The 17137-nt window shown below is 59.0% G+C and overlaps 2 protein-coding genes across 7 annotated transcripts in view; one reads left to right on the forward strand and one right to left on the reverse strand.

The window, feature by feature from the left end:
- RNF216 (ring finger protein 216) overlaps positions 1-3529 on the forward strand; it is a 77309-nt gene extending 73780 nt beyond the window's left edge. For all 6 annotated transcript variants that reach the window (XM_051777920.1, XM_051777905.1, XM_051777910.1 and 3 more), the window contains one exon: positions 45-3529. In XM_051777920.1, coding sequence (XP_051633880.1) covers positions 45-364 — 320 coding nt within the window. In that variant the 3' untranslated portion in view covers positions 365-3529. The remainder of the gene's footprint in view (positions 1-44) is intronic.
- A 1574-nt stretch (positions 3530-5103) lies between these two features.
- FSCN1 (fascin actin-bundling protein 1) lies at positions 5104-16216 on the reverse strand. Its single transcript, XM_051778322.1, has 5 exons — positions 15348-16216; positions 8581-8737; positions 7978-8099; positions 7543-7710; positions 5104-7457 (listed from the first exon to the last, which is right to left on the reverse strand). The coding sequence occupies exons 1-5, from the start codon at positions 16168-16170 to the stop codon at positions 7255-7257; spliced, it is 1473 nt and encodes a 490-aa protein (XP_051634282.1). The 5' UTR covers positions 16171-16216; the 3' UTR covers positions 5104-7254.
- Positions 16217-17137: the final 921 nt, after the last annotated feature.

The following is a 17137-nucleotide window of genomic DNA, read 5'->3' on the forward strand; positions in this document are numbered from 1 at the left end:
TTCGGTTTGTGGGGTGACTGGTTCTTTGCTCTCCTCCTCTGCAGAGAACAGCTTCAAGCGGATCGGCCCTCCCGTGGAAAAGCCCGTGGAGAAGATCCAGAGGATTGAAGTAATCCCCAGACCTGTCCCTCAGAACTTCCATCAACCCCGGATGCCCCCCTACCCCTTCGTGCACCCGCCCTTCCCGCTGCCTCCCGTCCGGCCCATGTACAACAACATCCCCCTCAACATCGGCCCCATCCCCGCTCCCTACGTGCCCCCACTGCCCAACATGAGGGTGAACTTTGACTTTCCCCAGATCAACGTGCAGCTGGAGCCCAACTTGCCTATGCACTTTGGCCCTCAGCCCCGGCACCGGTTCTGACCTGGAGAGTCACTGCAGGGCAAAGCCACCCCGTCACATCACCCTCTTCCCTCTCCAGCCCCTCTGGGTTTAGCCAGCAGCCAGGGGACTCACTGTCCCTGCACTGCACCTTCTCTAGGGCTTCTCCAAACCTTTGCAATCCAGCATTTGCAGCCCTGCTGCAACAGGGCTTGGTGCTGCATTTCCAAGGGGTGGAATTCCACCCTGTGTTGGGCATCCAGATGTTTTGTTTTGACAAAGCCTGTTCAGGCAGCTGGTGGGAGGGAAAGTGAGACTTTGTGGAGCACAAGGATACAGCCATTCCTCGGGGGCTTTCCAAAAATCCCTCCTTCCTGCTGGCCAGAGCAGCTGCTGCACAGTCATGTGAGTCTTGGGAGAAGGGTGGAGAGACTTGGCATCTGAGTAAGACTTTCAGGAACAAGGTAACAGGAGGTGGCTGCCCCATCCTTCTGCCTGCAGAGAGGCACAGGGTTGGGGTTCCCATGTTCTCCAGCATCCTTGGACCCTGCTGGCACCTCCCAGCAGAAATAAACCATTCAAAACCAAGTCAATCTTGCATTTTTAGCACTCCTCACTCTGCAAGTGGAGTGAGGGGCTGCAGCAGCCATCCCATTGCTGAGATCTGTGGGAAGCCCAGAGCCATGTTCTGTTTGGGAGGTGTTAGCAAGTGGCAGATTTGGGCACCCGAATCCTTGGCTGGACTGAACTTTCCCCCCTTTGAAGGGCTCAGTCTTTTCCCCCAGAGGTGGGTGCTTCCAAAATGTTGCCTTTGCTTTGCTGTTCTCCTCTGGCATCCCAAACCTCCTCCAGCTTCTGGCTGCAGCGCTCAGACAGAAGCTGGAACCACCTGGAGCTGAAGCTGTGCCCTTTATTACAAAAACTGCCTGGGAAACACCCGGATAGATGTGTAGGCAGTGCTTTGTGCTGTAGTAGGAAAAGTGGGAACGACTCCCATAGCTGTGCATGCAGACAGGGTGGGCCAGGAGCCCCTGTCCCTGAACCCCCACAACCCAACAGGCAACTGTAGCCTCATGCTGCAGGAAGCTGGCTGCTTCCATGGCACTAAATAACTTCTGAAAATGCGTGTGTCAGCTGTACTGGCTTTGGAAAAGCGTGTTAAAAGTTAAACCTGTGTATTGCGGGGCTTAGGAAGTGAGGGAAAAGCAAAACTTCCTTGTGAGAAGCGGCGGGTGCAGTGCTGGGCTGTGGGAGGAGGGTGGCACAAAGCCTCTTCCCCACAGCCCTTGGCTTGCTGTCTGGTACAGGCCCCTTCTAGAAAAGAAAATGGTTGGAGTGGAAAAACACCCCTCTTCTTGGACTGCTTTTAGCAGCCCAGTTGTGCTGTTGTTCTCCAGATGGTTTGTTCTGGGCTTCATCCTGTTCTGTCCTGCTGGGAACCCTCTGGGTGCATTTCTCCTCCTGTTATTCTCCCCTGTATTTGAGCATCCAGGTGTTTTATGGGTTTAATTGGGTTTTTTTTCAGGTAAAACTCCCTGTCTCCACCTCACAGCTCCTGCCAACCCCTGTGTGCTGCTCTCCGCAACCCCAGCCCGTGTTGGGTGTGCAGGGAGTGCTGGGTGCAGGGTGTCGGTGGGATGCTCCTGGACAGGAGCCTGGGACAGCATCTGGGGACTGTTGTCCCCAGGAAGGTCTCCCAGAGGGGACTTCCATGCCTTTTGGAGCTCAGACAGCAATTTTTCCCATTGCCTGTGGGTCGAACATACCCTGTGGCTGCTCCGCTCGGCTCGTCCATGCCGTGGTCTCTCTGGCATTAATAACCAACTGCTATTCCCTTGCTGCTGGAATTTTTTTAAATTAATTTATTTCTGGGGGCTGCAGGAGCTTTATGAATTGCTGCTCAGCTGGGTTTTAGCCAGGTTTAAATGCTGCCTTGCACCGAGTGAGTCCTGTGGCAGCCAGGAGCAGGGTGTCCTGCTGGATTTGGGGAGGGAGGGATGTGTCACAGCAGCAGCAGGGGGTAAGAAAACAGAGACAGGTCAGAAGAAGCAGGGGGGGCTTCCCTTGTTGAAAGGCAATCCTGTTTTTTTAATAGGTGAGATTCTTTGGGCTCAAGGGCTGGTTTAGGTGAGCCCTCCAGGGTCCCTGAGGCATTGGCCCTTCCCCAGAGGAGGGTGGGGGCAGCAGCTGGGGCACAGCTCACCTGCTGGACCAGAGGCCCAAACTATGAAGGAAATACGATGGTGATCCAGCAAAAACTGGTGGTCCAGTCCCACCTTTTAGTGTGTGTCTAGAGGTGTGTGGGCATGGAGAACTGAGCCTTGGCAGAGAGAAGTGCAGAGAGAGAGCAAGGAGGGATGGAGAAGCGTCAGGCAGAGGTTGGTGACTGATCCATCAGGGTCACTGCTGCCCTGGTTATGGTCCTAGAGGAGCCTGGAGGATGTAGGGGAAGAGAGGACTGTGATTCCCATGTCCCCTTCCAAAACCAAGAGCTTATTTGGGTCCAAGAGAAGATCAATAGATGCCTGGTCTGTGATGTGCACCGTGCCTGGCTCTGGGCTCCCAACACTGCTCCTCTCCCCAAGGAAACACCCCTGGCACCAAAAAAATTTGCAGCCAAAGCTCATGGCTGCTCCTCCCCCCTAACCTGAGAGACCTTGAGTTGTGGTTTCTGAGTCTCTGTTGATTTATTAAAAAAAAAAAAAAAAAAAGAAGAAAAAAGCCCCAAAACTTACTGCACAACCACCAGATCCAGCTGTGACTTGGTCTCTAACTCCTCTATCCCCTTTTCCCTCCTGCCCCACAGTCCTTGGAGCCACTTGTTTAAAGGTTTTAAAGGTCAAAAGGCATCGGGGAGGTTGCTGTGCCCAGGCTGATCCCATAACAGGTACTTCTTATGGCTAATTGCAGTGTCCCATTTACTTGCCTTAAAGGTGGAGAGAGAAACTTAGTATTTGCACTTAGCAAAATGTTGTATTAAAAGAAAAAAAACCTGTAAAGATGTGCATGTTCTGCAACTTTGTATAACAATAGCTGAAAATAAATAGGTGGTTTATTTAAAAAAAAAAAAAAAAAGAAAAAAAACCCCAAAAAATATTTTTCTTTACATTCTGGTAGTAAACAGTTCTAATATTCTGTGTGTAAAAAGTTCCTGTATTATATTGTAATTTGAATTTTTGTAAATAAATTTGTGCACTCTGGCTTTTACCTCTGTGCTTTTGAAACAGCCAAAACATCATCCTCCCATCCTGCCTGTGCTAGCCTGGTGCTGGTATAATGCCAGGGCGTGGGGCCAGATCCCAGCCTGTGCCAGTGAAAGCTCCACAGGTCGCAAGGCAAAACCCATTTGACCCTCCTGGAACAGCTTAATATGTTCCACATGCTCCCAAGATAAAACTGGATGGGGTAGAAAATGGTTTCCAGTCTCTCCTGTAAATGGAAACCAGGATGGGGAGGAAGGCGGGGGGGGTTCCCCTCTTGCAGGAGTGTTGGTGAATGTTGGTAAATGCAGAATTCGGCCTTAAGGGGAAAAAAAGAAATGTGTGTTGGCAGCTGGGGGAGAGGGGAAGGATGAGAGTCCTTCCTGCAGCTCCAGAGTCCCTTCCCTGTGCAGGCACCCACTGCCAGAGCTGGCAGAGCTGCCTCCTCCCCAGGCCGGGTGTCACAGTTGGTGTCACAGTTGGTGCCACAGCCAGGCACACACGGGTGTCACAGTGAGGGCAATTGGAGCTGCTCAGCGTTTCCTGCTCTGCCCTGATTTCTCCCTGTTTACAGTCAGGAATGAACATCCTTCCTTCCTTTGGCCCTTGCAGTGCTCAAACCCCCCTCTGATGGTGACGGTCTCTGCAGGCGAAGCCCTCCCGCTCTCCCCCCACAGTGTGTGTTTGGGGGGAGCTGGGGCGCTTCCCCTTTCCCAAACTTTGGTTTTTTCAAACCAGCTTTACCTTTTTAAAGCCAAGCAGGAGCCCGCCAGTGCCCTGCAGGTGCCCAGCCAGGCTGTGGTGGTGAAGGGTGGCTGCTCTCAGTGCAGGAGTTGGCCCCAGTCCCCCGTAAGCACTTGCTGCACCCCCCCTGCACAGCCAGCACTGGGCCCAGCCCCAGCATCACACCAGAGTGGGTTGGTTGAGTTTCAGGGCCGGTTTCAGCTGTCTCTGGAGGGCTGTGGGCACATCCCAGCCATCCAGGCTGCTCTGGCAGGACACATGGGCTGGGCTCCCCACCTCCTTCCCTCCTTAGTCCATCTTCCCCTTCTCCTTATCACTGAGCAGAGGGGGCTGATTGCTGACCCCCACTAAACCATGCACCCAAAACCAACATCCCATTGCTCTTCCCTCCTGGCTGGGCTGTGGTATGGAGGTGAAACACTGGAGTCAGGAGGAGAAAAAGCTCCCTGAGGGCATGGCTTTGCTCCTGACTGCAAGGGCAGGAGAGCTGGTTTTGCAGGTGAGATGGTTTGCTGGTGCTTCCCCCTGACCCATCCATGTGTCACCCATTCCCAGACAAGCCCTGTGGGCTCAGTGACTTCAGGCTGCTCTGGGCATCTCCAGAGGTGACCCTGACTCCAGCTGGCTTTGGCTTTACACCTGCTCCACGGAGATGAGCCTGTTGGTCACCGTTCCCTTCCCACCAACTCCTCAGCCCCCTAGAGCCAGCCCAATCTTTGTCAGGCAATTTGGTCCCCAAAGGCTCCACCACCCCAAATCTCCATGGGCTCATGCCTCTCATTTAAAGGCCGTTGCAGCCCTAACAGACCACACACCAGTTTGAATCCGAATGCAGGTTTTATTTTTTAATTAATCTTTCTCCATTTGAAGCTATTTTTTTTTAAGTTATACAAATGGCACTTACAAAAAAATAATAATAATAAAAAAAAAAATGGACAAACCCAAAACTTTAAATTTTCAGAGTGAGATGTTTTCAGAGAGTCACGACACCCGATAAGAGGAAACAGGAGAGATGTTGACCTAGTGTCACACGGGAGAAGCTGGAGCGGGAATTACATGGTTGGAACTGCAACAGGGACAGGGAGGAGGCAACACGGGGTGGGGGTGAAGGCCAGCGAAAGTGTGTGTCGAGTCACAGGATCACGCAGGGCTTCATCAAGACACTTGGTCCTTCAAGGGGCAGCGTGGTGCCCGGGGGGGCACGTGGAGCCAGGGGGGCACGGGCAGCCCCTGGATGTGAGTGCAGAGCCGAGGTAGAGTCCCAGCCGGGATCCCCTGCGCCGGCAAGGGATCCCAGCCCGGAGTTGTCCCCCTGGCAGGGGACAGTCGCTCGCTCTCCCAGCTGAGTTTAGCACCAAGCTCCTACGGAGGAAGTCCCTCCTCATGGCTTTAAGGCTGACGAGCCCCTGCCTGGCCTCTGGCAGAGGGACCGGCCCTGGTTTGGCACGGCAGTGATGCCGCGAGCACCCTTGGCGTGGGCTGGGACCAGCGCTCCCCCCTGCAGGGGGCCCACGCAGGAAAAGGCTCCTTGGTGTGTTTGCAGGGAGCAAATACCAGCCCTGGGAAGGCCCCAAAGGATAAAGTGCCTTTCAACACCCTAAAGAACACGTAGCATCACCCATTACAGACAGCGTTAAACTCTAATGCAGACCTAGTACAGACAACAGCTGGTCACACAGTGCCATGGAGAGCATATATAAATAGAGACTAACAAAAATACTGTTTTGGTCTTTTTTTCTTTTTTTTTTCTTTTCCAGTAGGGTTGTGATTCATGAGAGCCCAGCCCAGGTGCCCCGGGGGTGGCGGGACCAGGAGCTGCCCCTTCAGGGGAGCCCGCAGGAGCGGGCGCTTCCTAATTCAGCATTAGGTGTTCAGTGATTCACTTCACTGTTCCAGTATTTTATGAGAGAGGAAGAAAAAAAAACAACAAAGGTACTGAGCAAGTATCACTGTGCAAAGTTTGCTAAGGAACTTTTCTATTCTGTAAACCAAAATCTGCACTTTATGCTTCCAGCCACCACCCCGGGGAGGTCGCGTGGGCCAGCCAGGCTCCTGCTGGGACCGAGGCCCCACGAGAGGTGGGCTGGATGAAGCCCCCACCCCAGCACAGGCTGGCTCTGTGTCCCCCCACGCCCCTCCCTCCAGGCACAGCAGCAGGACCAGCCTCAGGGCAGGCACCTGCCAGGCTGGACCCACCATCAGGGTCTGGGGTGCTCCTCCAGAGCCAGAAGCGTGAGGAGGGGCAGAGGGACATGAGGAGCGCAGGGCTCTATGAGATGAAAGGCTGAGGCTTTCCAGACGGGATCACCCTAAAGAATCATTTCCAGGTGTATGGGGAGGGGAGGGGGCAGCTTGCTGGCCCTTCTGCAGGGATGTGTGCCAGCACACACCAGCCCCGTCCCCAGGGATGCTGTGATATGTAAGGTCACCTCTTACAGCTCAGCTGGGGATGGACCTGCCCTGAAAGCCAGGAGGGGAGAGAAGCTGCCAGAGGAGCCAGGAGGAGCTGGCTGAGCCCAGCACCGTCACTCTGCCCCTCGTTGGAGCAGGGCAGGATGGGAGGATGCTCCAGGGGACACTGGCAGCACAGACTGAGGCAGTGCCAGTGCTGATATGGCAGAAGTGAGCTCAGAGGTGATCTTATTCCCTTTTTTCAATCAAGGAGAGGATAATCAACTACCTAAGGTGATGCTCGGGGCTGGGAGGGGGATACGGCGGTTTCCAAGCCCAGCAAACCTGGAGGGAAACAGGGATGGGGGATAGAGACAGACCCTTCTACAAAGCTATAGGCAGGCTGCCCCACCACTTTTCCAGTTCTTACAGGGATTTACGGAGACCTACCTCCCACATAATGCACCAACTCTACGGCAGGAGGGAAGGACAAGCCAGTCTGAAAATCCTGTTACAGAGAGGAGAAACAGAACCCAAAGGAAAAGAGGACGGAGGAAGGGAAAGAGAAGTTGGCAACGGGAGGTACCCTAAAGTGCATTAATATTCCCAGAGGGTGGAGGCGTCGATGGTGTCGGCCGATGCCTTGAGGACCCCGGCGTGGTCCCCCTTCAGGTATTTGCCATTGATTTTGATGGCAACTTTGTTATAGTCGCAGAACTCAAAAAAGAAGTCCACGGGGGTGTCGCTGCTGCTGGTGACGGACGACTCGTTCCCCACCATCCAGTACTTCCCAGTGGTATCTGCAGGAGAGGGGACAAGGTGGCCTTGTGAGCCACCATGGGGACCCCGATGGCCGTCACCCCACAGCCACCCCTGGACACTCACCCTTGATGTTGTAGGCGCCGTCGTTGAACTCCAGCTGGAAGACGTCGTAGGAGGAGCGGTTGGAGTCGAGGGTGCCGGTCACCTTCCGGCACCCGATGAAGCCGTGCTCGCCACGCAGGACGATGATGGGCCTGTTGATCAGCTTCATCACGAAATGCTCCGTCTCACCTGTGGGCAGAGGGGCTGTGAGAGCAGCCGGGGGCACAGAGCAGACCCCACGGCTGGTAGGCAGCAGTGAGGAGGAGGGGCACACCCCTCACCCGCCTCTCACCCCTGCCACGTCCCCCCGTCTCACTTCACATGAAACACTCACTAAGAAAACTTATTGCCTGCATCCCTGAGCATCACTTGGAAGGAGGGCCTGGCTCAGGGAGGGGACGTTTTTCATCCCCTGCCGCCCCAGTGCGGGGTGGGGTCCCCAAGGGGGTGCCTTACCCGCTGTCTCCATGGAGGCTGCCAGCTGCCCGTTCTTCTTTGCCGTCACGTACTTGCCGTTGGCAGCTTTCAGGGTGATGCGCTTGTCGCACCACTCGATGTCGAAGTAGCAGCTCGCGTTCCTGGGGGGCAGAGAGGGCAGTCAGCGGGATGTGATGGATGGGGGCCCTGCCAGTGCCACCCTGCTGGCTTGGAAAGGGCCACGGCTGGATCAGGAGACCCTGCTTCGATCTGTTTTTGCAGGATGAACCATGTTGTGGTGGCCATCCTGCTGGGAAGCCCTTGCCCCGCAGGCAGGAGGCAGGCAGGCAGCCAAATGTGCTTTTGGGGTTTCCGCCTGGCTGTCAGGGTTGAACTGCAGGGAAAAGCATTTCGACAGCCCCAGCCGGCCGGGAAGGATTACGTGACCCCAGGGACTTGCCAAGCATCGTGGGCGGCAAACCCCAGCCCATCCCTGGCTTTCTGGGGAATGCACTCACTGCCTGTGCTGGGAAGCGTTTTGGGGCGAGCACCCAGGCTGGAAAATCCCCCTTGGATTCCCTTGGGAGATGCAGAGGGTTTCCTGAAGCCCAGGCATGGCCCTGCTTGGGACAGGGGACTCACTTTGTGGAGGCAGTGGACTGGATGCCCCCGTTGGAGGTGAGGGTCCAGTACTTCCCAGTGTAGGTCCGGAAGGCGCATTTTTTGGTGTCCTTGTTGATCTCCAGCTGGTAGGTCTCCTGGTCACCCTCCTCATCCTGGTTGGCTGAGAGGTCCATCCCTATAGAGCAGAGACAGATGGAGCTGGGGATCCCAGGGAGCGGGGGGATGACAACCCATCTCCAGCAGGTCTGGGTGCAGGGCCAGGAAACCCAACTCAGAGGGGCTCCTGCTCCCTGATTGAGCTTTGGTGACTCCCAGATCCCTCACACAGATTCCCCTCTGGCATTTTGGGTTCAAATGCAGGTTTTCATTTGGCTGCTTGGTGTTACAGCCATAAACGAGAGCTGGGCTGAGCTGAGGCAGCCGTGAGCTTCCACTCCTGACTCTCCGGCTCCGTTATGATGAAGCAAAGACCAGTGTAAATATTTCATATGGAAAAGGACTGCAGTTTTTCCCAAAGATGACAGCCAGGTTACTCAAACCATTAGCAGAGGCCACTGCAGCACCCATGAATCCCAGCTCGTGGCATGTTTAAGGACCGTGGCACCGTTTTTCATCCACAAATTGTCACAGCCCGCTGGGGTGGTGAGGTGTGCAGGGACAGGAGGCTTGGGAAAGCCTTGGGGCAGCCAAGCCTTTCCCTGATTCCCAAAAACCGTCGGCACCAGCCTGTTCCCCAGCCAGGATGACCCATCCCTGCACCAGAGGGGCCAGAGACAGCACTTCCATGGCAGAGGTGGATGCAGCCAGTCCTGGGGCTACCACCAGGCCGTGTGTGCACGTCCAACACAGGCACTGAGCCTGAGGAAACCTGCTTAGTCAGGCCTAGTGGGGCCAAATCTACTCCAGAGCTCTCCAGCTTGGTGGATTTCTGCCTAAAACCACTTTGGGGATGTGAGTCACGAGCCATAGCCCGGAGCCAAGGCAAGAGGCCAAGCTGCCATGCCGGGTTTCAGGGGGGGAGCCGGGATGTGGAGCTCAGCCCCACTGCTCCCTGCCTGCCTATAGCTGGGATGGGTGGAGGTAGGTCCAGTACCACCAGTGGGACATGGATCTGTAACCTGTGAGAGGAGCCCAGGGATGGCACTTTAGTGGAACCAGGAGTTTTCCAGAGCAGAATTCCCACCAGCCACATCCACCTGGGGAGGGACCATCTACCTCTACACACCAGCCATGGAGGTGCCTTCCCACAGGTCCTGCAGACACAGCTCCCTGGGGCTTCCCACTGTCCATCTGCATCTCCAATCAGGCATCCCCATCCAGGTGCCCAGGAGCAGCCTCTGCTTTGCATCTTGGTCTCCCACCTTTCCCAAAGGGATCAGGCTTGTTCCCAGGGGCCACAATCTTATCTCCCACATCCAAACTGGCCTATGGCTGCCACCCCGCTCACAGCATCCACTCTCCTGCCAGGCATCCTCCAGCACCTCCTGCAGCTCCTATCCCTGGAAGTGTTCACAGCCAGGTTGGATGGGGCTTGGAGCAACCTGGTCTAGTGGAAGGTGTCCCTGCCCATAGTAGGGGCTTGGAACTGGATGACCTCTCCTGATGGACACAAAGCCACCGTGGTGTTTTGCTCCCCAGGGTATTTGGGCAGCACAGGGGACAGTGGGTGCTGTAAGGCCACGAGCCCCACTGGCCACACCCTTGGCTCACGTGGCCGTCCCACACTCGCTGCCTCCCAGAGCTGCCGCGGGCTGAGCCGGCGGTTGTGGAAACATTTGGTTTTCATTTTGCATCCCGGCGTCAGGCAGCTCCAGCTCCAATCCAGAGCCATAAAACTGAGAGAGGGGCTCTGCTGGGGCTCATGGAGAGACTGGGCTGAGCGAGGGGAATGCTGCCCCCAGTCACTCACCTCCAAACCCCCCAAACCTGAGAGCTGTCCACGTGGTTTGAGGGGAAGGAGCAGATGGTGATGTTTCCCATCACTGCATGTTTTGGGGAAGAACTCATTGACCTGCAGGGATCGTGCTGGGGAGAGCCAGGGGGATGCTTTGTGCCACAGAGAAGGATCAGATGGGCTGGAGACAGGACAGAGACTGCCAGGAGCCTCCAAACACCATCCCCTCTCCCCAGAGACCCCCCACCACAGAGCACAGCACACCCACCACCTTCTCCCACACAAACACTCTTGTGCCATTTTCCACACTCGCTGTTGCACAGAGTTTTGGCTTTCCCTGTTTCCTGGATGGGCCTGGCAGCAGGAGGGTCTCCCACCACCCCCTCCCCAAAAGCAGTGTGGGGTTGGGTTACACCAACTCAGCAGAAAGGAATGCAGCTACGGCTGGGGCAGGAGGAGGCTTCAAAGGGCTGGAACTGAGCTGGAGTGAGAGAGAGTTGGGGGTTCAAAGCTGGGCAGGATGGGGGGAACTGGAGGAAGCAGGGGCTGCGAGGAGGCAGATCCGACAGAGATGTCCCCGTGGTGGAGGACAGGCTGTCCCCCAGCCACGCCCCTGCTGTGGCAGCCCAGGGCTGTGGCAGGAGCCGTGTCCACCCGCTCTCCCGCCGCGCCTGGCCCAGCCGCTCCCACTGCAATCATGGATTAATTAACGCTCCTGGTAAATTTACAGTCTGGAGCTGGCACTGCTCTGCATGACCTTGACGAAGCTGCTAATTACAGCTGGAGGCGGGAGGGGGGTGAGCACACGGCGGCTCTTTGGGAGGTACACCTGCACTCCCCAAAATTCCTGGTGTGGGATGTCCTCCGGCTCCGTCTGCAACACGGGTTTGCTACAGGGATCCTGGGGAGGATGCAGAGGTTGGAGGTGGGAGGGCTGAGGCAAGTGTCTCCCCAGGGCTTCCTAATCCTGAGTCCCTGGGCTCAAGGTCCTTGGAGAGACAGGGAAGGGCAATGGGGTGAGCCAGCACTGGAGCAGGAAAGGGCTCCCCAAGTCCTCAACTGCCGAGGTTTCCAGCTGCTGCCAATCCTGTGGTTTTGAAGGATTGGTGCTGGATCCCTTGCTACTCTCCAGCCTAAGTGGATGTACACAGAGTTCAGAACACACCCATCCCTTCCCATAGCTCCCACAGATGCGAGCTTCTCCATCTAAAGGAGCAGAGTTTGCTGTAGCTGTGTCGAGCCCCACACCACGGGGGGCTGCAGACCCAGCGTTGGGGCATTTTTGGCATGTAGAAAACTTTCCCCCTACACTCAGCTTGCACAGAAGGTCTCCTATGAGCCATCCTGGGATGCTAGTGAGACTCAGTGGGATGCACTCCATGGAGAGAAGCATCTTTCCCATCCTCCAACTCCCTTTTTAAAAACCCCACGGCTATGTCTGAAAAAAACCAAGCTCAGCTCCCTGCACAGGAGCACTGGCAGGATCACACAGAGCCCCCAGTCCCTCGGGACAGCAAGGCAGGATTTCAGGTCCTCGTGTCCCAGCAGTCTGGATTTGGATGCTGCACCCAGTGCTGCTGGCACGGGTCGGGTCTGGGCTCCCTGTGGGGCTCTGGCACCCTCCACCCCGCACACGTGCTCCCAGGCTCATCCTGCCCCATCCCTGCCCTTGGGCTGGGCTTACACTGCACCCCTACAGAAATCCAAACAGGTTTTCGTCTAAAAGCAACAGCCTGGAGCTATGGAACCAGCAACTCCTCTGCTGGGGGTGCAGCCCCACAAGGGGGTCACAGGTGGGGGTGAAACACGAATTTCCTGAATAACCCACCCCTCCTTCCCTGTGGATTTCCTGTGGCTTTGTGGTATCCCCCAAGTGTCAACAGGCCACTTGGCATCTCCTGATGGAAATGTGCATCTATGCCTGCATGTCCCCCACCCTGGAGCCACATCTCCCTGCCTTTCGTGGAGAGGAACTGAGGGGGGTAAATCCAGCCCACCCCATGCTGGGAGGGCTCCTGGCCCTGGAGCAGAGCTCCCCACTGCCAGCACCGTGTGCCCAGGCGTGCTCCCATCACCACTCTGCTTGCTCGACCCCCTCCCCAGACCCCATTTTCCTGGAATTCCTCACTCCCGAGCCAGCCCACCCTCTCCCCCATAGGGGTGAAGGGCAGGGGCACACCGTGGCCGGGCAGGGGGCTGGCAGGGTCCCAGCAGGAGGACGCCAGCACTCTGCCCCCGGGGACCCTCACGCCCACAAAGGGCCCTTTGTTGCCACAGCCGGGCTAGAAAGGAGCCATTGAGCAGGGAGGAGGCTGCTCACTGCTGGCAGCACCCCGGCTCTGCTCCATTTGAGGGGCAATGGGGAGATGGGGGCTTTCAGGGATCCCATCCTTCTGGGGCTAGAGGCAGGAGAAATGTGCCAGGGACACCCCCAGCGCCAGGGCCAGAGCAAAGGCAGGGCTGGCACCCACCCCTTCCTCCTCCAGGACTGTTTGTGTTGTGGTCCCCAGTGCCCAGTGTGCAGGGGATGGTGACACCAGCCATCCCCAGGACAGGGAGGAGACTCCAAGCCAGGCGCTGACTTGGCACTGGTGGGACAACACTGTCCCAAGGCTGGATCCCAGCCAAGGGAGCCACAGAAGCCCCATGGCTCCATCCCTGCTCCTCCCATGAGGCACGGGAAGGGGGGGGGCACTGCCGTCCCCACTCCCTCCCTGACTCCACGCAGGAACAAGAAGCCTTTTCCCACGAGGCTGTGCCGAGCTGCAGTCGTTCCCTGCCCGCATCCCACATCCCACCTCCCCCATCCCCGGTGGCCATGGGCGCATCTGCCAACAGCACGGCGCTTATCAGCTCGGCGGGGGAAAGGGCTGTCTGGAACCGCTTCCTCCGACGGCTGCTTTGGGGCTGCCTTTTGGTAACCTTGGGACAAGGCACTTTCCCAACGGGAGGAGGGAGGGCGAGCCCCACAAAGCGGCAGCTCCCAGCCCTTCGCTGCCATCGGGAAGGATTAACCGAGTGGAAACGGCTTCCCTGGCCAAAACGGACTCGAGCGAGGATGTGCAGCCCCAGCGCAGCCCTTCCCTCTGTATTTTGCTTGGAAAGGGGCCGGGCACAGCTCAGAGCCCCCTGTTGCTGGGGAGATTTGTGCACCCCCACCCCCCCGCCTTCCTGCTCCCCCCCCCTCCCCGTCCCTTCCAAACCACACAAAGCCGGCGGATCGGCCAGCAGCATTCCCACCCGCTCCATGGGGTCCCCCACCACCACGGGGTCCCGCACCACCGCCTCCCCGTCCCTCACATCTCCCCCCACATCTGGTTTCCCCATCTCTGGTGACAAAGGGCTGCAGCCGCCCTTCCCCCACAGCGCTGCGGCAGCCTCCCGCCATCCTCCCGCCATCGCCATCCTCCTCCTCTTCCCCAAATCCCTGTGCCTGGGAAAACAATCCCCACTGCCCGTCTTGGCAGACTTCATTACTTATTTTTAAGGGGCTGCTTTGCAGCGCGGGACTTGCCCTCGAACAGGAGAAAGGCAGGGAGCTCCTGCACAGAGCTGCCCAGGCACGGAACAGGGTTAAGCTGCAACCCTGAATTATTACATATACACAGAAAAAAAAATCCCCCGCTGTTCCTCCAGGCTTTGCTGCAGCGAGACATGCTCGCACCCATCCCGCGCCCGGCGTGCGCCGGCCTGACCCGGCGCGCCGGGGATGTGCCCCGGGGGTCCCACAGCCCTGCACCCCTCGGCAGCGCGGAGAGGGACCCCCGTCCCCCGGCACGGACCCCTGGGGGGTGTGATGCTCGGTGGCCAGGTGGCCACGTGCCCGGGGAGCTTTGCCGTGTGGCACCACTCGAGGCGGGTGGCCCGGTGGCCTCTCGGGCGAGCGGAGGGGGACGGGGACGGGCGGTGCAGCGGGAGCGGGGGGAATGGCTGCCTTTGTGCGGGTGGATGCGGGAGTTTTTGTCAAAGCCCTTTATGTAACGCTGCCATCCCAGCCCTCCACACCCAGGGGAAACTCCAGGCCCTTGCGAGGAGCCGCAGCCCCATTGAGGACCCGCAGTCCCCCAGCTCCGCAGGGCACACGGCTCAGCGATGCTCGGGGAAAGGGGAGGTTGGCGGGGGCTTTGTTGGGCGAACAATGAGCTCCACAGGAAGGAAGGCGACGGATACAGCCCTGCCTCCTTCACGGCGAGGGAAGACCTCATCCACCCCCTCCCAGCCCCCTTCCCTGTCCATCCCTGCACCCCAAGGCAGGCCCCTCGCCATCCCTCCCCCCCAGGGCACCCTGCGGAGGAGATGCTGCAGGGATGGGGGTGCAGGAGGGATGGGGGCCCCCAGGCAGGCGATGCTGGAGGGATGCAGGAGGGGGAAGGGAAGGGATGTGGGAGGGGTGCGGGGGGATCATGATGGGGGACTGGGGGAGGGACGGCGGGCAGCCATGCTGAGGGGTGCAGGGGGGTGCCCGGGGGAGATGGGGGCTTCAGGGAAGGGGTGTGAGAAGGGGTCTGAGTGGGGGACGATCCTAAGGAGATGGCGGAGGGATGCAAAGGGGCGTTCTGTGGGGTGGCTGCTGCAGGAAGGCAGGGGATGCTGGGGGGTGCGGGGCGCTGCCAGGGGGGCAGTGCTGCGGGGGGGTGGGGGGCACTCCGAGGTGGTTGTTCTGAGGTGATGCAGGGGAGGTGATGCCGGGGGGATGAAGGGGATGCTCGGGGCAGGAGATGCCCGACGGATGCCGATGTCTGAGGCATGCAGCGGGCTGCTGGGGGCAGGCGATGCCCGAGGAAAGCCTATACTCGAGGGGTGCAGGGGCGCACGGCGACACCCCAGGCACTCCGGGACGGCCGAGGTGTCCCGTTCCCTCCACCTCCAGCGCCCGTCCGTCCCCTCGTACCTTGCCGGGTGGAGACATTCCTATCGTTGCCGGCTCGCAGCACGACCTGCGGGCAGCTCTGCTCGAGGGCGAAGAGCTCGTCCTTGCCCACCTTGGCGCTCTTGCCCGCCTTGAGGGTGCCGCTGGGCCCCGAGGGGGCGAGGTAGCGGCCCTCCCCGTCGCGAAAGGCCACCTTCCCGCAGCGGAACTCCAGCGTGAAGGCGGTGCCGGGCTCGGCGGCGGGGACCAGGCGGCCGTCGCTGCGGAGCAGGCGGTGGTCGCAGCTCTGCAGGCTGTACCGCTGGTCCACGAACAGGAGGGTGATCAGGGCATCCACGCCCCAGGGCACGTCGCGGTCCACGGCCAGCTCGTCGCGGCGGGGCCCCAGGTGCGCGTAGCGCTTGCGGGCCAGGCTGTAGAGGTTGGCCTGGGGGTGCATGGCCAGGTGGACGCTCCACTTCTCGGCGGCCGAGACGGCGGGGGCGAAGCAGGAGAGGCGATCCTCGGTGCCGCCGAAGAAGCGGCGGTGGGGCTCGGACTGCAGCGACCACCGCCCGTCGCCGTGGGCCACCACCAGGAACCGGCAGTCGGGGCCTGGCTCCTCGCTGTCGCAGCTCACCCGCCCGTCCTTGTCGGCCGCCAGGTACCGGCCCAGGTGGCTCTTGAGCAGGACGGCGCTGGAGTCCTCCCCGTCCTGCTCCAGCGTCCAGATCTGCTTCTTCTTCATGCTGGCGGCCGAGGCGTTCACCTTGAACCCGAACGCCTCCGCCGTCAGGTACCGATTGCTGCAGTTGATCAGCCCGAACTGGATCTGCACCGGCTCCGCCGTCCCGTTCGCTGTCATCCTGCCCCGCCGCCGACCGACCGACACGGACCGACCGACCGACACCGAGAGCTGCTGCTGCCGCGCCCGCCCCGACGCCGCCGCCTTTATAGCGCGGCCGCCGCGGTACCGCCCCCCCCGAGCCCCCCCGCCCGCCGGGGCCGCCTCCCGCCGCGACCCCCGCCCGCCCCCCGCATCGCCGCGGGGCCCCGCGGCAGGGCAGGAGCCCTCCAGGCGCGGCGAGAGCCCCCTCGAATCGCAGGACATCATCCCCCGCTCCATCGCGGGACTCCACTGCATGGAGAGACCCTCCCCTGCATTGCAAAAGCCCCCTGAATTGCAGAAACTCCCACCGGCCATTGCAAGACCCCCACTGCGTGGCAAGATTCCTCCCTGCATTTCAGGACCCCCACACACAATGCAAGTCGCCTCTGCGTGTCAAGAGTCCCTCTGGATTTCAGGACCACCCCCCCCAATGAAGGATGCCCACTGCATAGCAAGACCCCTCCCTGCATTACAAAAGCCCCCATGAATTGCATAACAAGATCCCTCCGTGCATTTCAGGAGCCTCCTTGAATTGCAGGACACCCCTTCCAACGCAAGTCCCCACTGCATGGCAAGACCCCTCCAGGAACAGCGAGAGCCCCCTTGAATTGCAAGACCTCCCCACTGTATAACAAGACCTGTTCTTGCATAGAAAGATCTCCCTTGAACTGCAGGACCTCCCCACATTGCAAGACCCCCTATGCACTGCAGAATCCCCCCCCCGTTATGAGACCACCCCTTGCACTGCAAGACACCGCCTTGAACTGCAAATATCCCTCTGATTGCCCAACCCCATCCTTCTCCAAGACACTGCTGGACCCCCTGCACCCCTCTGTCCCTCCTGGGCTGTTGGCCATGACACAGGGCTGTGGGACAGATGTGGAGAAGGGTGACAGATGCCGTGGCCTCCTGCCATCTCTGAGCCATCCCAGCACCCTGTGCC

Source organism: Manacus candei, unplaced genomic scaffold (assembly GCF_025592945.1).
Source record: "Manacus candei isolate 608988 ecotype Guabito, Panama unplaced genomic scaffold, ASM2559294v1 h1tg000002l, whole genome shotgun sequence".
Taxonomy (NCBI): Eukaryota; Metazoa; Chordata; class Aves; order Passeriformes; family Pipridae; genus Manacus; species Manacus candei.